The sequence below is a fragment of the Sander vitreus genome, chromosome 13 (genome assembly GCF_031162955.1).
Source record: "Sander vitreus isolate 19-12246 chromosome 13, sanVit1, whole genome shotgun sequence".
Classification (NCBI taxonomy): domain Eukaryota; kingdom Metazoa; phylum Chordata; class Actinopteri; order Perciformes; family Percidae; genus Sander; species Sander vitreus.
Genome location: NC_135867.1, coordinates 11,095,258 through 11,122,847, shown reverse-complemented (window position 1 = coordinate 11,122,847; position 27,590 = coordinate 11,095,258). Strand labels below are relative to the sequence as shown.

Here is a 27,590-nt window from a genome sequence, read left to right as displayed (position 1 = left end):
GAGTAATTTATGTTAGGAAAAAAGAAGGATTTCTGTAGGGCTGAAACGATTCCTCGAATAATTCGATTACAAAAAATCCTCGATGCAAAATGATTTGCCTCGAAGCTTCGTTAAATCAATGTTACCAACGTTGTATTGCTGACGGACGGTGTTTCCACACGGATCATTATTATTGTCGCACACCAGACGCTGCTAAGTCTGCGGGCGGCACATGCCAGAGCGTAAATAGTGAGGGGCTAGGAGAAGAGACAGGCTGGAGAAAACTACAGAAAGTGTCCAAAGTTTGGAATCAGTTCAAACGTAATTAAAACGAAAATCCTGTACAGTGTGTCTACTGAAAAACCGAACTAGCTTACCACAATAATAGCACAACTTCAATGCTTCAGCATCTCAACAGAAAACATTTCTCATCCATTCCACGAAGAGGACCCGACAAAAGTAAATCACGGAGTTGTATGGACGATGAAACTACACCAAACACAACAACTAGCAAAAACAAAGACAAGAAAATACGCAGCAGTGACCACAATTTGATCTAAAGAGCCGACGTGTTGACTATCCCGTCGGAGAAACAGCTGATTGTTGCGCACCATTTTCTCTCACTCTCTCTTCATGGAGAAACAGCTGATCAACAATCTACTAGCATAAGTGTAGCAGAGCTCAATCTATTTAATTTATATATTATATATAAATTAAAATAGATTGAGTATAATTAATATTTACATATACATATATTCACATATAGGCCTATAGATCAGTCTCAGGATGAAACTTGTAGTTCTGAAAGTGAAGTTGCACAACTTAAGGTAATGTTTATGTATGTTTAATGTAGGCCTTAGTGTGAGGTTAATGTCATTTCAGAAAATGTTTTCTTTAAAAATGTTACAATGTAATATGGCACTTAAATGCACTTCATAATTAGTTTTTTGAGAGATGATATTGTAAGCAATGTAGGCAACAAAAATGTAGCTTTTTCCGAAAATTTAACCAAACTATTGTTTATTATTGCTCTTCAATAAAACAAAAGTATTTCTTATCCGATTAATTGATGGAATAATCGGTAGAATACTCAATTACTAAAATAATTGATAGCTGCAGCCCTAGATGTTTATCTGTCAGTTGCCTCTATATCTGTAACTAACACTGCTACTTAAACAAATAGTTAGTGAACTCATTACTCTCATTCTAAGGTGATTTCTGGAACAGTTCAGGACTAAAACCTGACTAGTGGTTGATGATGGAAACTTTGGAGTCATTTTTAGCCTCCTGTATGTACATTTAAACATTTATCTGAGGCTACTGTTCCTAAAATATGTGTAAAAACAATAATATAGATTAAATTTGAATTCATTGTAAAATTATAGATACGAACACTTGATTTGAGCTGGACAATCTGCGACAGTTAATCTGTTGAGTTGTATGATTGTTGACCGTTATCTTACATATCAGCTTTTCATGATGTGGCTCTGATGTAAATGTCAAGCGCTCAAAGTGAAGTGTAAGTTTTATTTTGAAAAGAGCTGCCTACATTAGCACTAAGAAAGTTCTGTTAACATCTGTTATTTTTGTTTTTCTCCCCCTTCCCATTCTCCGGTCATTGTCTCTATGGTGAAGGATGGAGAGCACGGCAAAATACAGATGGTAAATAAATGCACTTTTAATAATATACAAATTAATAATAATAATAATAATTATAATAATGATGATGATGGTAATGATGATGATGTTCATGATGATGATGATAATGTTAATAATATCCCCTTTGATTTGCCCATGTCGCTGTATTCCTTCAGCACTGAAATATGACCAATCTGCCTAGACTCATGCATAGCCTATTCTGCCAGCTATATGTCACTGCATGCAGATGTTCTGATTTGGTCATTCAAGTCAGCGTAAATTGCCCGTGAATGATTTTGTGCTCTTCAATCTCTGCTTGGAATGTTCCACCTCATCATCCTCACAGGTGGCAGATAGAATAATTGCAATCACACCCTGTTTCTAATTAGGCCGTTTGCACTTGACCCACATTAACCTCCTGAGATCTGATGTCAAAACTCACCTCTCAACTTCCCTTGTGCTTTTCATGTGTTTTATTTACTCTGTGTGTGTCTCACTGTTTTTACTGATAACTGTTTTAAGGTTCCCGCGCTTAAAAAAAATCATGCTGGATTGATTGAACTGATAGCAATGTCATTTGACTTCAAATGTCAATTGTAGTCTAGAGTAACCATAACATAGTAGTCCTCTAAAAACCCTGTATTTCCAAAACGTTGACGAGTTAAGAACAGAAGCCCTGTTGTCAGCATTGTGACAGATTTTTTTCAGAATATCCGGTTGGTTTTAAAATGCTATTTTTTTTTGTAATTTAAAAAGTAATCCTAAAGTTTATATCTGAAAATGTTGAAATCACCAAGTGGTTTTTACTTAACAGCAACGATAAGTAAGTCTATAATGTGTTTCAGCAATGAGTGAGACCCACATTAAACATAAGAAGAAAACATAAATTGCAGCCCATTGTTTTCAGCATAAGGAATAATAAACACAACCTCTTTTCAACACTCTTAAGTAACAGAGATATCTTATGTAGCTACATAAGGGAGCACACTTGAGTCTTAGACCGTAACTGTTAGCTTTTGCCGGTAAGTAAATATAATACCTTCAATATCATCACTTCCCCTGTCTCTGCACAATTTTCAATTCAATGTATTTACATTTTTAACTGCACTCTTAGTAGTAACTCTTAACAGTACTATTTGTTTTGTTTATTTCAAAGTTGTTTTCCCAAAGGAACAATTTGACCTAAAATTATCTTCAAATTTTAAGTTTTTTTCAACATACCTTTAAACAGTAGTTTCTACAGCTCAGTGTGCCACAATATTCCTCAGTGTTTTTCCTCAACTAATCTAACATTATGTTTGGGTTAGGAGACATTACAGAAATTAATTCATCTTCTAGACTTTAGTAAGGTGTTGAAACAGTGGTTTTATGGTAGCTTTTAGGCAAAAATAAATGTCTTCATTTGCAAAGCAGTTATGTGATTGCTGAAAAAAATGTAGTATATATATATATATATATATATATATATATATATGTATATATGTATGTATGTATGTATGTATGTGTATATATATATATATATATGTATGTATGTATATATATGTATATATATATGTATGTATGTATGTATATATATATGTATATGTATATATATATATGTGTGTGTATATATATGTATGTATATATATATATATATATGTATATATATATATATATATATATATATATATATATATATATATATATATATATATATATATATATATGTATGTATATATATATATATGTATGTATATGTTGTTTTGGTTAATTATTAAGAATATTTGCTGGTCATAACTTCCTTTACAGACGGTCAGATTAAGTAACTAGTGATTATTGATGAATTGAAATTATCTGGTCAGGTTCAAACTCTGCACCTCCTTGCTGTGAGTTGACATTGTTAACCACTGGCCAACTGAGCAAACACACATCAGTTGCAGCCCTACATGCTAGAGTTGGCTACAAACCCAGCCTGAGGCTTCACCAACCAGTACTGATGGGTGCTGCCAGGCCCCTTGTTAGCAGATCAGGGCAGGATAAGGGAGAGAGGATATCAGCGTGATTCAGCTGGCACTTTTGACACCACAGATGGCTGTTTACGCCATTGTTTGCAATTACTTCCTGTGTTATCAGTGATGACTGCAACTGACAACCCCCAGGCTGCGATTCTTTCTTTGATTTTGATAAATGTCTAGAGGAAAACTGCCTTTGCCACTAATACAAATATAACCATAGTTTTTATATACATTATATGAAGTGGGCATTAAATAACTAACACTGTTTTTTTACAGTTAAAGTAGTCCGTACTATGAACTTTAGTCTCTAGTTTTACACTACTATGTTAAAGTCCAGTACATTTACAGACATGTATGTTCCATCTTGATTACAGAATTTATTTAGCTCCAGCCAACACCAACATAGGGCGCTGCTGTTCTAAAGCATCATTAAGCTGAGCTGATCATTTGCTTGGATGTCCCAGATTCAGTGTTTGCTGGTGCTCATAGTACATGCGTTTAGGCTGCTGTATTAGGCTCAGTATTCACTCGCTTGTGAGCAAACAGGAAGAGGGCAAAATAATGTAAAGCACTGCATGATAAAGGGTAACTGAATATGAGCTGACTCACTGTTACAAAGGTAATTACACAGGCCAGTGTTACAGAGGTCTGACAGCCAGCATTATACAATGTATGAACAGTGGTTGCTCAGACATAAATACATACTTAAAATGTATTTTGTTAACAATACTGTACAGGTATTAACATTGAACAGAACTGTATTTCTCAGCCTTAATGGAAATAATCATGAGAGTCACAAACCTGGACCTTTTCAATTGGGTCTCCTGTATGGGCTTTCTTTCATCTTGTTCATATAATTTAATAGTTTAAAAAGAATTTTAATTAATACATTTTTTGTCTTAGGTTGTTATGATGATACACGCGCAGTGTTGTAGGTGTGACTAACACATTCTGGCTGTATAAACATAGCCGGTCACTCACCGTTATTCTTGCTGCATGCTTGGCATTATTGCAGCTACCTGGACCCTGCATTGCAGTGATTCAGTCTCTTATTTATTAAAATACTATTCGCTGTCTTAGTATCTTAAACATTGGATAACATTAATCTTTTTGTTAACATCTTCAAGAAAATATTGACGGTTGACAGCCTAATTCATTTTCACTGGGACTGTAGATGAATTAGGTCCATTAATGTGTCAGCTGACATTGCTGGCAGGGACAGCAGGTCAAACGTGGTCAAGTAATTTTGCTCAATTTTAAAGAGATGTTGGGTGGCATAATTCAGGATGAGAAAGATGTCCTAAAAATCTGTAAATGTATCTATTTATCCATCTTTCTCTGTAGTTTTTATTTGTTAATGTAATTGGAATACATTTTGTGATTTTTTTTTTTTTTAAAGGTTCAAAGTTGTCATCTCATTTTCATCATGAAAAGGATGTTGGTCAGCAAATATTTTCCATCAGGTTTTTTATTGTCAACATTGACACCAATGATTGCCAGCTGTTGAGATTGGTGGTGAATCTAGAATGCATGTCCAGCTAACTTGTGATTTGTTGGTTTGATTATTGCACTGCTTGGTCATATAATAGCTAAGGATCACAAGACTGTTATTATGGAATTTACTTGTAGACACAAACACATGAATGCTCAAAACTGTTTTGACATTGGTAAAAGGAGCTGCTCCCCCCGCGACACGATACCAGATAAGCGGACGAAGGGGAAGGATGAAGGAGGTTTAAGGCTTTTTGGAATTCAAAGGCTGTTCTTACTTTTTTATTAGGAATATCATTTTAAATGTATAGCACAATATCCTGATATCATCCATGCGCCTCTAGGATGAGTGATACAGAAAAAAACAATTACACCCTGTATCTTATTATTTCGACATTCTATGAAATGGCGCCAGCAGTAATATTGAATGCCCTTTAGTTCAAAAAGCTGCATCAAACACATGATATTTCAAAGACCAGTAACAATGTGTCAAAGGGCATTTCGTCAAGACACTGTTGACTTTGTGTAAGGTCTTGTTTTAACCAATGGTGTTTTTTTTGCGATCATGCAGTAACTTCTCAGTGCATGTGTACAATAAATGAAGTGTTGCTGTAGAGTGGCAGATGCAGAACAAGTAACAAATAGTTATTGTATTATCCAGTATAATGATCTCTGTATCTATTTAGAATATAGTGGCAAGTTTCACGATTATAAAAAGACTGCACATGGCAGGGTTTCCATGCGGTTATTTATTGCATCCTCTGCCACTCACAGTGTGATAGCTGGGTAGATCTGCTCTATAATGAGTAATGCTATTATACTAGAAGTGACTAATGAGCAGGCCTTCCATCTTACCTCTCAATATCTACAGTAATTGGCGATGGGGGAGTATGCTATAATTTAGTTATCCAGTCACCCAGAAGGGGCATATGCTCCTTAATAAGAAGTGCTTGTGAACATTTTTTATTGGAAGAATGCAACTAATAGGGGAGCGCTGCAATTTGGTGTTTTTCCGTTGCAGAGCTTAAGCTAAAAAAATTGAAAATAGTTCAACTTTAGGTTAAATGCAGCACAGATCACCTGTCAATTTGATAAACAATGAGTGAGTAGAAGTGAAAAACCAGTCTGCATTCCAGCCAACTTTTGCACACTTTTTGTGTGCTTGCATCTCATTTCTTTCTCTGCTGTTTTGCAACTTGCATAGTTTCTTCAGTGCACCATGTGTTTCCCTGTCGGACTAGGATCTCAAACCGCTTTTAGGAATCCATTAGTTGAAATGAGAAGGCTAAGTTAAAACAAACCTTAGAGTCTTTCTAAATTGCTGCCTATGATCTGTTTTCCACAGTTTAACATGCTCTCAGCAGCAGATTTGAAGTTCTTTGCTGGGTTAGTGACTCATCTAGCACTTCAGAGGTGATTCTAGTTAATCATGACCATTGGATTTCATAGAATGACTGTTATAGTGAAACTTAAAAAATGAGCATGGCATGCTTTGCATACTACTACGGGACATCTTATTAACTTTGTCTATAAGATTGATTATGTCTCAGTCTGAACTCAAAAGAATGTGTTATGTTATGTGGAAAGATAAGATTCACGTGATACTCTTCAGGCTCTGCCACACAAGTACTGTACAGTAAGTGATAAAAGCAAGACACTGTTGCACTGTGTCCTAGGCTAATGTTACTGAACTGACATGGTCACATCACACATAAAATAAAATAAATGTTGCACACTGTGATATTGTGTGTATTTAACTTTAATTTAAAAACTTTTCATTTTATTCTCAGGAATGTTTTCCCTTTATTACAAATACTATGGATGTCTTTTGGTCCAACCAACTCATCAGCAGTGCAAATTTAAATCTGTTTGAAATTGTGACAGCACCACAGTCTGATATCGGTACAAAGATGACACAAGTGTTGCCCAGAAATTGCACATCAGCATATAAGAGCAAAATGAATTGCTAGGCTTCTGAAGATAACATTGATCCTGTCTGCGGTGAATAAACTACTCATAGTCTTGAACCTTTACTCTGTCTGCACATTAGTTAAGAGTAGTAGGTTTTTTTAGTTTACTGTAGCATTGCTGTATTGTAGCGTGTAAATACTCACTAGCACATCGAATCCGAAACAAAAAATAGTCCCCACCAAATATACTCTTTACTCCTATTTCAGTAATGTTTGCTAAAAACTACAGTGCTCAGCTGTAGAAAATAAAAAAAAATGAATGAAATCATATATTTGTGACCAGTTTATAAAGATTAACATGGGCTTCGGGCTAAAAGTGTAAGAAAGTCAGAAACTATTAAGAGACATTGTTGGTTTTGGTCTTTTCATCACATTTGTTTCCAACAACAGAAATGGAGAGTATCACCAGCTTTATCCTTTAACATCCCTAACTATTAAAGTCAAAAGCCGTACTCGCATGGGACTAGTATTACCAGGGTACCTCTTGCGATTTAGAAATTACCCCCTCACGTCTGTGTTTCGTGCATAGCATTCGCACAGGATAAGCGAAGGCTGTAGTTTACTGAATTTACTGACATAATCCCCCGCATATGATGTCAAGGCTGTAAAAACTTTCATTTATAATTGCTAAAGCAGCCAATACAACCCCAAAACACTGCAGATTTGCACGGAACTAATATGATCACACACCTTCTGTGTTTAACAAAGGTAATTTGCAGTGGAATTTTTACTTGACAAATTACAGACATACTGTAACAGATTAGCAAGGGATTAAGATAACAGATGACCTCCGCAATTATTTCAAATTACTAGAGGTCCACAGGTAATACTAGTCCCGTGCAATAAGAGGTTTGGTCGAGCCTGTTTACCATAAATTGCGTTGCTGTATGTCACTGACAAACATTTCTTCTAAAAATTTTGATGGAGTCAACACATAATTTCAAATATCTAATGCTGCCTCTTTGTCAGATTAAGTTAATTACAGTTTCATCTCTGGTTTGTTTTCCTCAGGCTAATCCTTCTCAAACCTTCTTAGCTAGCTAATATGTTTCCATTTTTTCCATCTTCTTCTTCTTCTTCCTATCCCCTTCACAGGACAGCACAACTACCTGTGTGCAGGGAGAAATGACTGCATCATTGATAAGATCCGCAGGAAGAACTGTCCAGCCTGCCGCTTCAGGAAATGTCTTCAAGCTGGAATGAACTTGGAAGGTAAATAGTTGGACCAATCTTTAAATCAGACTAGGTTTCATTAAAACTGACTTTAAAGTCACAGTGACACAGCAGTTATAGTGGATATAGCTTTCATAATGTGAGGTATTTCCAACTGAAACAGATTATGTGAGTAGGGTACAGTTACAACAGGGATTTGATCAAATCCTGCAGATTTAAATGGATTGCTCAAAAAGGGGCGCAACTTTTTAGCCTCCACCCACACCTTCCTCACCCACTTAGTTACATCAGGAGGCGGAGGATGAGGGAGAAACAAAAAATTAGAGCTTAACCAAATTTTTTGCCACGAGCTACTGGTCAAGTGTGTTTTTAGATGATGATGGGTGAGATTCACTCAAGCCCCCAGGAACGGAGCCACATTTGATTTGATAAATGTATGTATAGAAAATGAGTGCAGTCATCGTAATAAAAAACTTTTTATTTATTTGGACGTATATAACCAAGAGACACAGGATTAGAACTTTTTTGATGTTACTGTGTCTTTAAGTAGTAGCTCCCCTTTACTGTATTGAGTGCCATGTCATTGGCTATCTGGCGCTGCCACCCACTCTTTCCACTACGGCCCTGTGCATGTCTGGTTTCTACCTAAACCGCCATCACCCAAGTTAATGGAAAGTAAGCATGCCACATTAGTTTGAATGTGTCATGTCACCACACCTCCTGCTTAAATGACTATCTGTTAAGATTCTCATGAGAAATACAATACCTGGAATAATGAAACTTTGCAATGTTTAGAATCATGATGTTGATTAACACTTTATTGTACTTAATTATAATATACATACCCTAAGAATACTTCTATAAACACAATGCTGATTGCTTGAAGTCAATATTAGTTATTTGTTATTGTAGCATTCCAACTATTATGAATCTATCAGTCTGTCATCTATCATATCACATTTAGATTACTGTTACAACACTGACTTTATATACCCCGTCTGTTCAGACATTTTAGCAAGTTGAGATTTGTTTAATCATGTTAAATCAAAAATGCTCTGTTTTTTTTTTATTTTGGCTTCTTGCTTTTTGTATTTTCCCAAAGTGCACCAAATGTTTTTGCTGGGATGAAAGTGGAAAAGACAGATTTAACAGATGTGTGTCAGATGATAACATTGATAATTACAGCAGTCTTGTAAGTCGTACATTCATACTGTGTTCATCACTGAAACATACTTTTACCTCTTTTACTTACTATATTGATATTTTTATCTAAAATAGTCGCTCTCTGCCTTAAGTCTTAGATTTTACCTTTTTTCTGTTCCTCTCTCTTACCTCTTATGTAATAATTATGTTGCCAGAGGAATATTGTGGTGGTATTATTACTCTAAAATCTGAGATTTTCACTTGTAGTTAAAAGACAATGCTTCTCAAGATAGGTTTGGATGTCTGTGGATTTGAGAAAGTTAAAATAAAATATATTGAAAGTGAATTAATGGCCTCTAGCCCAGTGCAGTGCCAATATTTTTCTGGAAAATAGGGCTTCTTAAGGAAAGCCTTGAATGTGTACAGATATTCCACAATAATATAGCTTAAGTTACAAAGGCTGCAGTGTGGATCGGATGTTGTTAGTCACTCAACTGTAAACGTGTGTATGTGTGCGCGCCATTGTCTACGATTGTGCTGTTCTATACATGTGTGCGGGCATGCAGGCGAGGCAGTATGAGAGCGCCACCTCCTCACACACATTGATAATCCACTGTAAAGTCCACAGCCTTGGATCATCTGGTGATCTTTCGCCTAATTGTGCTCCCAGGGATAAACGTTTAGGACACAGAGCAGCAATTAAGCGAGTCAAGGTTTAGTGAAATGGACTTGGGAAGCAACTGGTGAAGCAAAACTGCTTAAGTGCTTTGAACTTGGTTGTTGCGTTATTTCAGCTTACTTGGGACATGAAATTGCTGTCAGTGTCGAGTGAAATTACATGTAAACAGTGCAGTGTTTTTCAGATGGAGGTGAAAGTAGTTTAATAAACAGAGGAATAGACCGAAAGACAGGGAGAGGGATTTGATGGACATCAGCGCATCAGCAGACAGACTCCCACCAGAAAAGCTCTTAGTTGCTATAGAAACGCCTGGAGAGGAAATTAACAAAGGTAGAGTAGAAAAAAAAAATGGTAACCTCTCAACCACTGACATGTTTTGCACATTTAGTGAGAGAAAATATCAAAACGATGCCCAGATAGTCTACATGTGCTCATACAAGAACACATCAATTTGCTACTGCTGTTGTTGCACTCAAGAGAAACAACAAAAATTACTAATTTAAAAAAAGTGGGAGACCACAGACATAACTGTGGACGTTCAATCTCTCCAACTCTTTTCCTTGTCTGTTCTGTTTTGGTACGTCTTGCACAATCATTAAAAAAGTACTCACACTGTTGCCATTATTCCACAAGCTTGTCCTCCTTTTCAACTGTCCATCTGTCTCGGGAGGCAAAAGTTCTATGCACATTGTTGGCAGCCATGTTTCTGTTCGACACAAGTATGCAACATCTGGTTGGTGATGCTTCCCGGTCCGCTCTCTCACCTCTCATTATCAAACATGTTTTTTTGCACTATTTTCTGACTTTTTATGGACAAAATGATTTATCAATTAATTGAGAAAAAACATAACAGATAATTAATAATGAAAATAATACTTGGTTGCAGCCCTAGTGATGCGGGTTTTAGTTTCTGTTAGCCTGCTAGGTTAAACATCTGGCTGTTTCCTTGTTCTGTAGGCAGTCTGTACATTTATACCATACAATACATACCTCTCTGGAGGAAATACATGACTCCATTAAATTCATTCTGGTGGCAACCATAATCTAAGGGCGCTTTCACACCTTTCATACGTTTAGTTCGGTTGAATCGCACTAGAGTGCGTTTGTCCCGCTGGTGCGGTTCGTCAGGGCAGGTGACAACGTGGCATTCGCACTCAGGTGCGTACCAAAAGCGGACCAAACAAGCGTACCGAGACCTGCTTGAAGAGGTGGTCTCGGTACGCTTTCAGTCGAACTCTGGAGCGGTTTGTTTGTGGTGAGAACGTGTTCCGACCTTGAACTGCACCAACTAGCTAATGTCTCCTGTAGTCAGGTGTGTTTAGCAATCTGCGATGCAGCAGAGCAGCAAAGTGTATCAGCTTGCAGTCAGTGTTTCTATCACAGAAATAGACTGCGTTCAAGCTTGCCATCCGTCACTCGCATCTCCGTGGTCAAACCAGCTGCTGCTAAAATTGGAGACAGACGCCGGCAGAGCAGAGCGAAGTCTCGGTGACCAGAGCAGACGTAGTAACATCTCTCGCGAAACAATGTCTGATCATTTTAATGAAATGAGCTGGTTTGACCATGGAGATGCAAGAAATATGCACTAGTCCAGAACACAGGACCTTCTTCCTGTATTTACTTTCTTGCTCCTGCCCCCAAACACATCCGACCAATAATAGGAGTGGACGTTCTTGCGTCCACTCGCTCCAAGTTTACAAACTCACCAACTGATTCGGACCAAAGCAAACGAACTACAGGTGTGAAAACGCCCTAAGTCTATCATCTATTAATCTTTGACAAAGTGTTTTGCTGCTTTGATCTTTAACTTATTTTATTACACCTTTGTTGAATATTGGATTCTGATTGCTCAGTCACAGCATTCTACGGTCTCCTATTTCTGAATTCATAGGGACCACCTAACGTCACAGTGATTTGTCGCCACCATTTTTGTCAGGTCACAGCATAGCAACCCATAGACTGACACGTGAAACACATTAGAACAATATGCCTGGCATATGCTGTGCATTTGACTCTAGTAACACTCGTATAAGAAACCCCGGACTAAAATTTTATTCCATCCCAATGGAGAAAGTTCATCGGCCAACTTCAAGCAACAGAGACAATTTCTGGTAACTGTTTAGTCAGCCAGTCAGCTTAAGCTATCGTTAGATTTGTAGAGATCGTAGTATTTCCCAAACTAAATAAATACCTCATAAACAAAAACTGCTTTGCTAGCTCAATCGTGTTGTAACTAAGATAGCTGTTAAAAATATATATATATATTTTTAATGGATAGATTTAGCTACTATACATCCGAACTTCAATCAACAGAGACGGTTTCCTGTCCCTGTTTAACGTTAGTCAGCCAGTCAGTTGAGCTAACGTTAGCTTTGTAGAGATCGTAGGATTTCCCAAACTCAATAAATCCTGCACACATAAACACCAAACTGCTTAGCTAGCTAGCTCAATCTTGTTACTGTTAACTAAGATATCTGCTAAAAAAAAAAAATATTTTTCTATCGACAGATTTAGTTACCGTACGTCACCAGCACAGCTGATTTGATTCCAACATTTCTAATAAAGAGCGATGTAATACATTTTGTCTTTTAACCCGATAAATCAGTTTGTATAAATATTTCGGAGATCTTCTGTGTGTTCCAGTGTATATCCTGATTCATTTCTATGAATACAAATGTCACAAATATATCTTCTATGATTCAACTCTGTAATGTTAACCAGCTGTTAGCCCTTTAACTAACAACTCGCTAGCTACTAGCATGATCAAGCTAGACTTAACCACAACCAAAATAACATGGGTGATGTGCTGTTATCACATACAGTATATATATTTTTTGTTCTAGTGCCATATCTTGGTGTCGGTCACCCATCCTGCAACAATGTATTGATAGGCATCTATACTCTTTAAAGCCTTTAGCTACCTCCGGTGTATGGGGATGGATTATGTAACGTTACAAGGTAAATGTTAATGTCGGGAAAAGTAAGCTGTGGCAGACACTTCGCAGATTTTAAGGGACAAAATACAGTTAGAGTTGATGTCTTTAGTAAGTAGCATAAGTGGGATAATGTAGAGCGAGTGAGTCATTATTGCGAATTAAAGAGTATTGTGTTATTCAGGGACTGCATCCCCCTGTCAGAGTTTAGTCTGCAATAATGACCCACTCGCAATAACCAGGAGCATCTCTTTAATGCCTGAAAAAGAAAACACGACTGTCACTACTCACTGGTTCTCATTTTCATGTCTCCTCCCCTCCCTTTCTCCTCCTCTGTCCCGCCCCGTTCCCCAGCGAGGAAAAACAAGAAGATGATGAAAGTGCCGCGGCCCCCTCACCCGTCCCCAGTCGTCCCCACTATGCTGTCTATGCTTAAGGCCATTGAGCCAGAGGTCATCTACTCGGGCTATGACAGCACACTGCCTGACACCTCCTCGCGGCTGATGACCACTCTCAACAGGCTAGGGGGACAGCAGGTCATCTCTGCAGTCAAATGGGCCAAGTCCCTGCCAGGTAACAAAAAAGCTCCTTACCATGTGTTGCCTTTGGTTTGGTTTAGATTTTCAAGCAAAGTGTGTCAGTGGGAGTATTTCCAGCTTGTAGTTGAGACTATTGTGTAGTAAAGTGGGCCGAGACACTGATGGAAAATGAAGTCATTTGTAACTTTTAATACATGCAGCTGGTAGAGGAAATTACATCACTTTTAGATCAAATGGAAAGCTTGCAGTTTGATGAGTGGTTAAGTGCACAATGGCATAGCTTTCACTTTTGCCCTTAAGTTAACCAATCATGTGCTTGTCAGCATTGTTAGCGTTCCTCAATGAAACTAAATATCATGAGTGGCCGCAAGTTAGCTTGAAAGAAACCATAATTCAAAATGTCACAATGTTTCTTCTAGTGGTTAAAACAGGTGTTAATGACATTATTCTAGTCAGATGAATAACATTGATGGCTCTTTAGATTTAGACTGCAGCTTCCAGCTGATAAAGTGGAATCATACAGATACAGAAGGAGCCATGTAGCTGATTTGATCATGGTTATCCCCCCAACCCCCGACATTATTCCTCTTGGCAGTGGAGCCAAAGAGCATCCATGTAATAAAAGTGTGACCTCTGTAATGGCTGAATCCATAATTACAGACAGAAGAACAGTACAGTGGTGTCTTATCAAAGAAAAAGTTACTTTTGAAAGCCAACCCCTCCAAAGCACTTTGATTTTGATCAGGTCATCACCAAGGTTAATATCTTTTGGAATGTGCATAAAGATGTTCTTACAACCCGCTTAAATCATTATCTCTGTAAAGAAAATGTTTAAGTTCCCTTTTTCATCTCAAAGTAATTCAAATTACTGTATGTATTGTCAGTGTCATCTTGACATTTAAAGGTAATAGTTTTGCATGTGTCCATTAAAGATTGACTTTTCCTCATACAGTAGCTGCAGTTTATATATATATATATATATATATATATATGTATGTGTGTATATATATATATATATATATATATATATATATATATATATATATATATATATATGTATGTATGTATTATGGCATGCCGTTTAGGAAATTATTTTATATATATATATATATATATATATATATAAAGTTTGAATATATTGAATGAAAGTATGAATATGTTGAATGAACCTTGTTTATATTGAATGAACGTTGAATATATTGAATGAAAGTTTGAATATATTGAGTGAAAGTCTGAATATATTGATGAAAGTTTGAATATATTGAATGAAAGTTTGAATATATTGAATGAAAGTCTGAATATGTTGAATGAACCTTGTTTATATTGAATGAACGTTGAATATATTGAATGAAAGTCTGAATATATTGATGAAAGTTTGAATATATTGAATGAAAGTTTGAATATATTGAATGAAAGTCAGAATATGTTGAATGAACCTTGTTTATATTGAATGAACGTTGAATATATTGAATGAAAGTCTGAATATATTGATGAAAGTTTGAATATATTGAATGAAAGTTTGAATATATTGAATGAAAGTCTGAATATATTGAATGAATGTCTGAAACAAATAGTTTGGAATTCTAACCACCCATGATAGTTTCTAATCAGGAGAAAGAAGGCACATGACTTGATAATCGCTCCAAGTATTTGCTTGGAGATATTCGCTTCTCACTGTTGCTATTGGTCACTCCAACTATTTAAGATCAGATGTTTCAGAGAAAACCTCTCAACAAAACTTTAACATTAGCTTCTTTGCTGAGATTTCTCTGTCTGTGACAGTATGATGAGGGACAAATCTGTCTCCAATCTTTTAGTGTGTGCATTGTCCACAGCTGGCAGCTAGTGAGGTAGTGAAGGTTACGTAGCAAAGCATAACAAATGTAAGGGACCGTTCGGTATTTATGGAATGGACCACCGGAGGAAAATAGGGGAGGGTCGTGTCTTTTTATTCTTTGCTGAGGGGAGGGTCATCCAACATTTTTCAGTCCAGGGGGGGGGCGGGTCACACAGCTTGTGTATTCATGAAACAGCAAATTTTCAAAGTGGTTTGTTTGGTACATATTTTTCCATGTAGCTCCATGTAGCTCTCTCAGTCTCGGCCCTCCTTCGCTACCAGATGGGTCTGACCCATGAGTTTGCTGTGGGGCAGGGCATAGACATATGGGGCAGGGGGAGCTGCCTCCCTGGTGGTTGAAACGGATAATTGCATTGTTTAAAAAATTAGTGGAATAATTCTGGCATGATCAGATATTTTATAAATATCTTAAATAACACAAAACAACTAAATGGTGGTAGGTAATACATCAGATTTCATATACTGCTTTAGTAAAAAAAATATTACCTGGCTGACGATGGGAGCAGCAGGACGTAAAAAACGAAAATGGCTGTTGTACTATGTCTGGACATCTTACCGTTACAAGGTTGCAATAAAGGTTTCCTAAATGCCACATTTGATGTCAGCTTACTGATTGATTGCGGGTTTTGTGTAGATTTGGACTTTTATACGTTTATTCCACTTTGTTTAAACGGCGAATTGGAGAAAGCCTAGTGACGAGTCCATAGCAACCAGTTTGTGTGTTGAATATTACCCAGAGTGCCTTGCTGAATGGTCTCAATATTTTATTGTTTTATTTCATGTGAATACTAGTTTACTAGAGGAGTAACTTAGTATTTGAAGTAATGCAGGAATTGTGCATTTAGTTTCCATGCTTATTTTGTTTCCACAACAATGTTAGTGAGTAAATCTACTGAAATGGCCACTACACCATAACAGAGGAGTGGGATGCATGAGATCAGAATGCAGAGGTTTAGTCTCATATGTCATAGCTGTAAAAAAAACAAACAATGGAAATCTGTATATATTTGCCAAACGCAAACCAGTACAGAACGTATTGATAAATTGAGGGTCATGCTTTTTTTCCAAATCGTTTTGGAGGGTCTTAGACATTTTTTTACTGGCGAGGGGAGGGTCATGTCTTTTTTGGCTAAAGGTCCCAAAACTCCTCCGGTGGCCCCTTAAATAAATAACAAACAGTCCCTAATGTGAAAGCACTTTTCATGTGCTGTTCCACTTTTATAGTTTTGACAGTGTGGAAACGACTGAACTACATTTAATTCCAATTTGTGTTTGTATAAGCAAAGCTTATATTTTAATGATGTATTGAGCGATTACTTTTTCTTATGCTGTGCTTTTTAATAATACAGACAGAATAGGTGAATCGTATTACAGGCAGCCTTCACCCTAATACAGTAAATCATTATCATCTTGCAATGTTTTGAAAAATAAGTTGACCAATGATATTTAAAGAACTACTCAATGCTCAAATGTAAAAATGTTTCTATTTCTAACCCTTTATCTGACTTTTCTAGGTTTCCGCAACCTGCACCTGGATGACCAGATGACATTGCTGCAATGTTCCTGGCTCTTCCTCATGTCCTTCAGTCTCGGTTGGAGGTCCTATGAGCAGTGTAACGGTACCATGCTCTGCTTCGCCCCTGATCTCGTCATCAACAAGTGTGTACCATGATTCAGATTGGCTAGAATAGAAGTCACGTCATTGGCTTTAGGCGCTGCACCTACAGTATATTGCAATTGTGGCAATTGTGGTTTCTTGCGTTAAATTGTTAAATCAGATTAAAAATAGCAGTCGTTGACACCACGTATATCACAGGAAGCACATGGCTGTCTGCACCCTCCTCAGGCCAACGGTGGAGTTACAGTATGAGACAAAGGCTGTGGTACAGTACAGGGGAACTGAAGGCTTATTTGCCAGCTAGCTTAGCATAAAAACTGGAAGCAGGGGAGAACAGCTAGCCAGGCTCTGTCAAACATTTAAGAATATGTCTACAATAACCTTTAAAGCACACTAATTAACATGTATGTTATGGGTTTAATCCCTAAAAACTACATTTGTGGTTTTACAGGGAGTTACGTGCTTTAAGTATTTGTTGCTGACCTAAGACAGAGCCAGCTTGCTGTTTCCCCCTGCTTCCAGTCTTTATGCTAAGCTAAGCTAATTGCCTCCCGGTGTATTGATCTTCTAACTTCCAAAATAAAAAACCTGATGTGCATTTTCCGAAACATTGATATTATATTCCTTTAAGTTTAAGGGAGAAAAAGTAATACATTGTTAATTTCATCCAGATAATTGTATCAGTTTTTGTTATAATACCAAAACTATGTACAATAAGTGTCACAAAACCCCAGATAATGAAATTCTCATTTTACAGTTTTTGATATTACGGATATCATACAGTAAATAACCTTTTGTGCTACCTTGAAGCTACAGGGAGACAGCTCAGGTACCACTGCGGTATGTTAATTACAAAGCCACATTACTTAAAGACTCACTGACCGCAGAAATTGATTGTGCTTAGAAGTCTCTGTGCTTATCAGTCGTCCCTTTTTTAGCAGTGACCAGGCAGAAGCTCGTCTCTGTTCTTATAGCACAGGTCACATTTTAAATACTTGCGGAGGTGAAACATTATCCATTATCTTTGATGTTAGTCCGTCAAACCTCTTCACACATTGGTGATCACCTTATCGTTTTAACCAAGAGAGAGTGATTATTTTATTAATATTCAACAACTACAGCTTTCATGTAGGGGTGGGTATCATTCCAAACTTTCCATATTGGTACCAATGTGATACAGTATCTGAGTTTCAGTACCTTACTTTGAAGAACGTAAACATGTTTCTATACAAAAGTCTAAATAAAATGCAGTATGTTTGCTAAATTATGATTTCAGTCAAGACATATTGGATGAAAGGACAACATTTCAACAATCATTTTCAATACTTTGTGCTATTGACACATTTCTTTGGTCTGCTAAATACTGTACTTGGCGGGGGTTCTGGTCATGACTCTTGTTTTTAAGTTACAGTAGACTGATGGAACCATTTAGAACTTGTCAGAAGTGCAGTGTTCTCTTGCCCAGATGTTTTTTACACTTTGTAGTGAGTGGCAAAAGTGCAACAAACACTGAGCTCTTGCTTCTGACAGTCTGCTAACAGCTCATCCTCTTTATTGGAAATACATGGAAAGGGTAGGCCTGGTCTGTGAAGAGCCACTCTCAACGGACAGTTGAACTCAGAGAGGGGTAAAAATAAATATGAAAGGTGAAGAAGTCGTTGCCGGTAGCACTGCAGATGGTCAGAATGAATAGAAGGCTCTAAACCCAAGGCTTTGTATCAGGAGAGTGTGCTGTATTGATTTTAGAGGTAGAAAGTAATGTGGGCTGTGTGTTAGTGGAAGTGAGGTGTGAAAATCCATCAGGACTGATTTAACAGTCCGGTATCCCCCTGCTCGGTTGTAGGGCATCCCTGCTGGGGCTATTTATTTAGAATTGAATAACAGGATGAATGAAAGAGCTTAAGTCTAATCTATATGTCTTTGTTTTCCTTGTTTATTCCCCCGCTGTCTCCCGATGTTCTACACTTCTCCCTCATCTCTACTTTTTCCCTTGCCCTTTCTTTCCTTCTCCCTCCTTTCAGAGAACGTATGAAGTTGCCCTTCATGAACGACCAGTGTGAGCAGATGCTGAAAATTTGTAATGAGTTTGTCAGACTGCAGGTGTCCTATGACGAGTACCTGTGCATGAAGGTCCTGTTACTGCTCAGTACAGGTAATTAAACACACTGACATTGAAAAATCACAGCAGCGTTTTTTTAAACGTCAGGAACATGCAGTTATTCTGGGATTTAAACAGATCTCAAAATCACTTTTCCATTGTATCACCTATGTTTCACTGCTCAGCTTTTTCATTGCATTGTGAGGTAGGCTCACTTTGTCATAGAAGGGTAGTATGTTGGGTGGCATGGAGACAAACTGCATCGCAAATGCAGATTTATACTCAAAGTTAAGCAGTATTGATGAGGATGAATAAGTGAAAACGTCTACCACACACGCCTTCACATGTCGTGTGTGGTGTCCTGTGATTATTTTAGCTTTGTGAGTAAAGTTTGAGGTACAATCCTTATGGTTTCAGTCCTGGTTGATTTGGTAACACCTGCAGTTACAATGACAAGTGTGTTTACTTCAAGACCCAGAATTGTGTTCAAAAAAAGGTGGATAACACCACTTCTCTGATTCTAATCTCTTTAAATTAGTTGGCAGTGTTTTTCTTGAGTTACTCTAAGTACTCTATGTATATACTGTATTAGTGAAGGCCGTTAGAGAAGGGACTCTTACTGGTAGAGCATACAGGTTAAATGTTCAGCAGCCTTTACTGTCCGTTCTTTCTGAAGAGCCTGTGGTAAAATGACAGTGTAAGTCCAGCTATGTAATTAGTACCTTTCAAATCTCCAGCATGATAAAAGCAATATAAAAGTATTATTATCACCATTATGTAATTAATATTTGCTGAGGAGGAGAGAATTCATTCTTCCGCCTTATTCTCTGTGAATGACAGGGAAAGGGATCCACTTTAGAGGCGATTTGCTTGTTATTCAGAGGAAATGACATTTCCATACTGAGCCCTGCTTGCATTTTCATACCTGAGAGCTATTTCCATCTGTTCCCCTCAGGGATGGAAATACTAACTGCTTTGAGCTGTTTTTATAATTTTTCATGCATGTGAGTGAAAATTAAAGTCGATGGTACAATTTACTGTTAAACATACGAGTTAAGTTCAAAAGACAGACTTCAGTTTCAGCAGAGTTAACATCTGCACCACATAACTTTTAATTATTTAAAAAACACACACAAATGGGTCATAATAGCTCTTTTCTACTGACACCCTAAGCTCTGTTAAATAAAAATAACACATGTAGTTATTTTATACTAAATAATTCAGAGCAGAGAGCAGGAAAAGCAATCTGTCTTTACTCTTACTCACTCGGCCAAACCTGAACATGCATAATGAAGAGGCCAGGTAGCACTTGCACTGCTGTATCTCCCATTTATCTGATTATGTAAATCGGACAGTATTTCACCCCGATCCTGCCCTCTGTGGCTTTGCATAATCGCTAGGCCAGTTACTCGGCTTTGTCTGGGCCCAATGCCAGGCACCAGACTGACGAGGAGTCTGTGATATGTTGACATGGTTGTTATGACAACTGCATATTTATGTTTTTGTGGTTTTTAGCTTTTTTAGCAGTGACCAGGCCAGTTAAAATCGTCACTGTGTGTTGTTTGAATTACATTGTACTTGCAGAGGTTGAGATTTTTATGAGGTGTGTGTCCAAACATTTACTGCTCCTCTTAGATTCTCATCCAGGCCACACCAGTACGGGAACACACAGTAGCTATTGATGTTACGTTTTAGTTTTGCATATTTTCCACTGCCTACAGCATTCTGGTTAGGAGGTGCGTGCATGCATCTGTGTGTGTTTAGCCAGTGTCTCCTAAGGGTCCCTGTTGGGGTCCCACACAGTAAGTTTTAATGAAGTATGAATGTCCTGCGCTGTTTTTTGCAGCAGAGAACAGAGTAAAGAACAGACTAACACAAATAGCAACATACTGATGGATTTTCAGTTTGAGACAGATGTTTAAATGTGCATAACCAGCTGTTCACATAACCAGCAGTGCAGATGGCAGAGCATATATATATAAATGTCTACATGCTAATTACATGGGTACATTGTAAGGTATTCAGTGCACGTACAATCAATTTTTTCTTCTATTGAAAATAAGGCAAAAAGATAAAAAAGACTGCTTTAACTCACCAACAGCAGAGACACAGTGCATTTATAGACATAAACAAAATTCATAACTTCCTCTGACAGGGTATTAAAGTTGTGTTCTTGGTCTAATGTGGATTTATTTGGAGTTTTATTGACATGAAAACATTTGGGTGCTTCTGTGTTACCTGCCAGCCTAATATCAGACAACAATGTCCAGATAGGATTTTAAACTAGTTAATTTGCTGTTATAAAGGATTCCACTGATGTTGTGAGGTGCTCTAACTACAAAAAACATTTTGTAGTTAGTTATTTTCAAGTCACACTGATGTGTGTGTGTGTGTGTGTGTGTGTGTGTGTGTGTGTGTGTGTGTGTGTGCGTGCGTGCAGTACCAAAAGAAGGCCTGATGAGCCAGGCAGTTTTTGATGAGATCAGGATGATGTACATCAAGGAGCTGGGAAAAGCCATCGTCAAGAGAGAGGAGAATGCTAGTCAGAACTGGCAGCGTTTCTACCAGCTAACTAAGCTACTGGACTCCATGCAGGAGGTGAGAGAAAACACACACACACTCACTGATATATACTGCATGCTTTAGTTTTTTCCTTTTCTTTGTTTTATATAAGATTTGTTACATATTATAGATTGGAAAGCAGATGTGTGTATAGCATTATTTTTCAAGTGTACCATGGCTTCTTTTTTTTCATTCCAGCCAGGCTTTTTATTTCATATCTTGCGGTTCAAGTGCATCAATAACTAGGAGTTCCACTGAGTTCCCTGCACCATGCTGATTAGAGTAAAACCCTGTAGAATACACACATAGATCCAGTGCATTACTGTATGTTCCAGTCAAATTTGTTACAAGCACTCTCTGTTCTCTGTACCAATTGCTCTCTGTAAAGCCTCTTTATTGCAGAAGAGAATACCTACTGTATATAGAATCAAGGCTAATTTAAGAATATCCTGCAAATAAAAAAAACATGTTTTTATATCCTAATCTGACTCTTTGTCTTTGTCCCCCCCTGGATGTCTCCTCCAGATGGTCAAGGGTCTTCTCCAGATCTGTTTCTACACCTTTGTGAATAAAACCTTCAGTGTGGAATTCCCGGAGATGCTGGCAGAGATCATCACCAACCAGATACCAAAATTCAAAGACGGGAGCGTCAAGCCTCTGCTGTTTCATCAGAAATGACTGCCTTAAACTGTGAAGCAATGCCTTAAATCCTGCCCTGCCCGTGTACCTCTCTGGGGCCCCAAGCTTTCGCCCTAAGCCTTTGCTTGTCCTGCCTCCCCCATCACATTTGATTCCTCTGTTTTCCCAGGCCCTCTCTAGGAGTTCTGCCATGCCCATCCAAGCCTCAGCCATTCAGCCTTATCATGGAGCACGATACCTGTGGCCTCACACCTCCCAATCTGGTCCCAGGTTGGGCCAAATTTCGGTAAAACACCCTACCACCGACCTGTAGCCCTTCCTCTTGGCTAACCAAGAAGAAATTGTTCTCCAGGGAAAATGTGTTGGCTCTGAATGTCCTGTGGGCAGGATGCATTTTAGGCAATCTATTTTTTATTTTTCTAGCCCCCTTACCCCCTCCTCCGTCCAGGGCCCTGTCAACAGGTTTCTAATGCTGTTTCTTTTGTTGGCTGCCTGCTTCTTACTCTCTCCTGACTCCAGTGTTTTATTACTGTTTTTACTGACGAGCCAACACCTGGAAACACCTTTCCACCCTCAACATGACACCTTATATACTGTCCAACTCGCTGGATTAGAAACCTATTGAAGCCCCTTCCAAGTTCAAGCCCACTGTACCTCTGCTCATCTGCCCCGCTTGTCTCTTCTTGCCCTCCATAGCTCCAATGTGAATGTAGTGAGAGTTCACTTGTTGTGGTTTCCAGAGGACTGTTGGTGATGAAGGGGATAAACAAAAACACAAAAACAAATGGAAAAATATGTTTTCTTCTGGACCCAAGGACATTGAGGACTAACAGTTTTCAGCTGTGAATCAGTTATCATTTCTGAAATGATATGCATCAGTTTCATATACCTGACCAATGGAAGAAACGCTCTAGGAATTTATTCATTTATTTTATGCAGACACGCATTTTTGACCACTCATGCAAAAGTCACGCTTACACACACACACACAAACATTCAAAGAATTCACAGACACATTCACTCAACAAAAGTGTACACAGGATTTAACTGAGAAGGGAAAAACAGTGCCTTTTAGCTATTAATGCTCTTCATAGCCATCCTCTCTGAATGGTGTTTTTTCTTTTGCATAAGAATCTAACTTTGACATATTGTTTCTGTTTTTGTTTTTCAACGCTGGCAGCTTTCTCTCCAAGCAGCCGTTTTTTTTGTCCTGATCCCCAGATATGCATGTAAGGAAGGCAGCCTATGGTACAGATTAGAAATGCATAGAGCAGTTTGAAATAGCTTCATTTCACATTTTCAAATTCACAGAAAAAAGACAAAAAATGCTGTTCATGTCCCAAAACACAATTTATGTGCGTCTCTTTTTCTCATGTAGAGTATATATATATATATATATATATATATATATATATATGTATGTATGTATGTATATGTGTATATATATATATATATATGTGTATATATATAGTATATATATATATATATATATATATATATATATATATATACTGCATCTCCCAAAAAGTATCCATCCATCCATCCATCCATCCATTGTTATACAAAGTTACAGTACCCAGATTGAACACATATACTGTTGAATACACATCCAAATACTTTTACAAGCTTATAAGACAACCACATTGGTGGTAAATGGACACTACTGGAATAAACGAGACTTATCTGATTTGTAATATTTCGGGGCAGAATTACTGACTTAAACATGTTTTTAGATCTCGGTATAATCAGTGAGTTGTTAATTGGAATCAAATTTGTTTACAAACTTTTGCAATTTATTCAGATGCAATCGCATTTATTGTTTTTTTAAAAGTAAATTGCCTTTGAAAGAAACATCCAAGACATCTGTGTGTTAATACATAGCGGTAATGATTCAAGCAAACCTGGCTTAAAGTTAAAATCATCCTTTCACTGCCAGCTGCTTTTACGCTAAGGTTCTAGTTTCAGTAAATGGTTTCATACAACTTTACTTTAAAATGGGGACTTACCTGGCCAATCCCAGTAAGGTCAAATGGGAATGGAAATTATTTCATGGTGTATGTTGTAACCAACGGGAGTAATAGATTGGTTTGATTTTCAAAATAAGGTATCATGAACATATGTAGTACTCCTAAAAGGTAAACAAAAAAACACATTATTTGTGACAAAAATATTGTTTCACTCAAAATACCATTTTAGATGAAATATATACCTTTTAATCAGCTTCACCTCAAATTGTTTGCATGGGAAGTGGGGTTATTAAGTTGTTGAGCTCAACATGGCTGAAAAGGTAATTAAATATATATACATACATACATACATATATTTGTTTTGTATATGAGATGTAAAAATAGATACACCCATAATTGATGGAACAAGATTTCACCTCCTTAATTGAAATAATTTTGGAAGAAGATGCAGTTTGGTCCCAATATTTGTGAATCAATGCTCAGGCTATGAGTGACTTCATCACTTGGATGTATTCCACTAGTGCCAAATGTTATATCAAGTTTTTATAAGTCTTTTCCTGGAGATGTAAAAGAGTGATTATTCAGTTAAGATTCAACATTGTTTTTTTTTTTTTACTTTGCTGGAGAGTGCTCATTTATGAGAAAGATCTTTGTTCAGTGTCACACCTACACCAGCTTAAAAGTACTGATTGTTATCATCCAAGTTAAGTTTATGATTGATGATTTTTGTTGTTGAGATGCACAAAATATTGTATTTTTGAAATTGCAAGGTAAGCAGTAATATCTACTGTTGTCAAACAGGTGGAGGAGGTCAACATCTGGTTTACACTTAATATGAAAATTATGTTTGTAAAGGAAAGTACATTAACAGTGCAGTTGTACATTGCCCCCCTCTCCCCTCCTTCGTTATCCTTAGTATTTCTTGTAACTGCCAGGCCCCTCTGCTTAAAATGTCCTCCGTACAGATTTTCAACCATTTACCCTGAATGGTACTCATCCCTCCGCAGCGCATAACTCTGAATGGCAGTTAACAAACCAGGTAGCAGGTTGCCATAGAGATCGGCCATTGTGTTACTTACAGCTAACAGCACAGTAGACTCTGGACGCATACAAGCCACTATTCAATAATCAGCCATTCTGCCAAAGGATGGCCACTCACAGCAGGGTTGTTTCTTTACACTGCAGGCTTTCAGCTTCACTCGCTAACTCAGCCTTGTGGGGATTGATGCCGCTCACGTCAATGTTGATTTTTCTAGGGGAACATTTGACTTATTTTATTTGGGTGAGTTTTGCATACAGTAATACAGTTGTTTTCCAGGTGGTGGTGCTTCAGAAAACCAGCTTTAACGTGTAGATGTAACCATATCCCTGCTCATTTCTAAATGGCCATAGGTGTATATAGCAGTGCCGACATATCCAGTGCAATGTAAACAGTGTCTATTATTACAAAATATTTTTACATGGACATAACCTCTATATACATTTTTCTTTTTTACCTTTCAACTACATGTAAAGGCCTTGTGAAAGGGAGACAGAGAGCCATAGAAATACAATTTCAAATCAGGAAATGGAAAATCCCTTAACAAATATCAATGCTTTTAGAGATTGATCTATTGTAAAAAAAATAAAATAAAAAATAAAAAAGACAATATTTTCTGTGATTTTGAATACATCAGTTTGATCCTCTTTGATATGAATAATTTTACCCAATCCTTTTTGTACATTGAACGAGTCAAGAAAGTAAATATTTTTCTGTTTGTGTTTGATAAAGGTAGACGTATTGAATACATTAGAAAGTGTTGAAGATGTTTGTCTTGTGAAGTAAATGTAAATTCTACGAGTCAATGGGAAAGTCTATATGAATGCTCACAGTTTTAAAGCTTTAAGGAAACGATGGAGAGGGAAGGATGAAAGGTGAGACGAACTGAAGGAGGTTATTGCATTATATAAGAGTGACCAAAGCTGAGGAGGAAAAAAAAGATTAAACAAACAAAAAGAAGTATTCAAGCAGTTACATTTTAAGTAGCACTTACTATCCAACTTCTAATACTTCTTATTTTATTTGAAAAGTATCTTTTGTAAAGGTCCAGGCTTTGAATCCCATGCATATTGCTGTGAGGATTTACTGGTCACTTTAAAATAGAAAACGAAACAAAAAAAATTTAATCTCTGTGTGAAAGCAAATCTACCAGAGCTTGACGGAATTGCACTACCCTCATACTGGTTGATAAAGTCTATTTTGTATAAAATACATGCAAATATTATCTTTAAAGATTAAGGGCAGACCATGTTTCACTGGTACATATGGCTATGACTTTCATTGAAGTCTGTTTTGTTCGTATTTCAGTTTTGTAAATGTAATCCAATGTAAAAACAAGCAAAAAATATAAAACGTTTGTTTAAAAAAACAATAGTTTGTTTTACTCCTCTTCTGTAGTCAGTGTCAATATTTTCACCTATTTGATTAAATGTTGAATTAAGTTATGTGTTGTTCTTTGACATTGGATTTGGCATTGTGTTGGTAACAACTTGGATGATGTTTTTGTCATCACTGGAGATTCGGAAGAACTGATTTATCAACATCTTACACAATAAAGTTTCCTGTTTTTCAATGCTCAGCTCCAGTTGTCTCTCAGATCTCAGTGATTGAAAATGACCTGGAAATGTTGACAATTATAGCTACTAAAGTGTATAAACAGATCATTTAAAGAAAGAGTTGGAGATTTTGGAAAATGTGCTTATTGACTCGCTAAACATGAATTTAAAGTATGTCAATAAATATCATGGAAAGTCACAGTATAGGCTATTATAAAAAACTCATAGCATAGGATGTCATTAAAAAGTCATAAGAAGTAATAGTGTTGTATGTCATGAAAAAGTCATAAAAAAAGCCCTGATATAGTATGTTCTAAAAAGTCATAGTATAGGATATTATAAAAAAGTCATAGTATAGTATGTCGAAAAAAGTGATGAAAAAGCCATAGCATTGTGTCAGAAAAGTCATAAAAAGCCATAGTATAGTATGTCGAAAAAAGTGATAAAAAAGTCATAGTATATAGAATGTCAGAAAAGTGATGAAAAAGCCATAGTATAGTAAGTCGGAAAAAGTCATACGAAAAAAGCCATAGTATAGTATGTGGAAAACAGTGATAAAAAGTCATAGTATAGTATAGTATGTTGAAAAAGTAATGAATAAAGACATAGTATTATGTTGAAAAAAATGAGTAAAAAAGTCATAGTATAGTATGTCGAAATGAGTGATAAAAAAAGTCGTAGTATAGGATGTCGAAAGAAGAAATAAAAAAGCCA

The 27,590-nt window shown here is 37.0% G+C and overlaps 1 protein-coding gene across 1 annotated transcript in view; it reads left to right on the top strand.

Moving 5' to 3' along the window:
• LOC144527355 (glucocorticoid receptor-like) overlaps window positions 1-23,716 on the top strand; it is a 74,101-nt gene extending 50,385 nt beyond the window's left edge. Inside the window, exons 4-10 of the mRNA XM_078265296.1 lie at window positions 1,615-1,641; window positions 8,168-8,284; window positions 13,355-13,573; window positions 16,912-17,056; window positions 19,037-19,167; window positions 21,554-21,711; window positions 22,201-23,716. Of these exons, the coding sequence (XP_078121422.1) occupies window positions 1,615-1,641; window positions 8,168-8,284; window positions 13,355-13,573; window positions 16,912-17,056; window positions 19,037-19,167; window positions 21,554-21,711; window positions 22,201-22,353 (950 nt within the window). The 3' untranslated portion in view covers window positions 22,354-23,716. The remainder of the gene's footprint in view (window positions 1-1,614; window positions 1,642-8,167; window positions 8,285-13,354; window positions 13,574-16,911; window positions 17,057-19,036; window positions 19,168-21,553; window positions 21,712-22,200) is intronic.
• The last annotated feature ends 3,874 nt before the right edge of the window (window positions 23,717-27,590 follow it).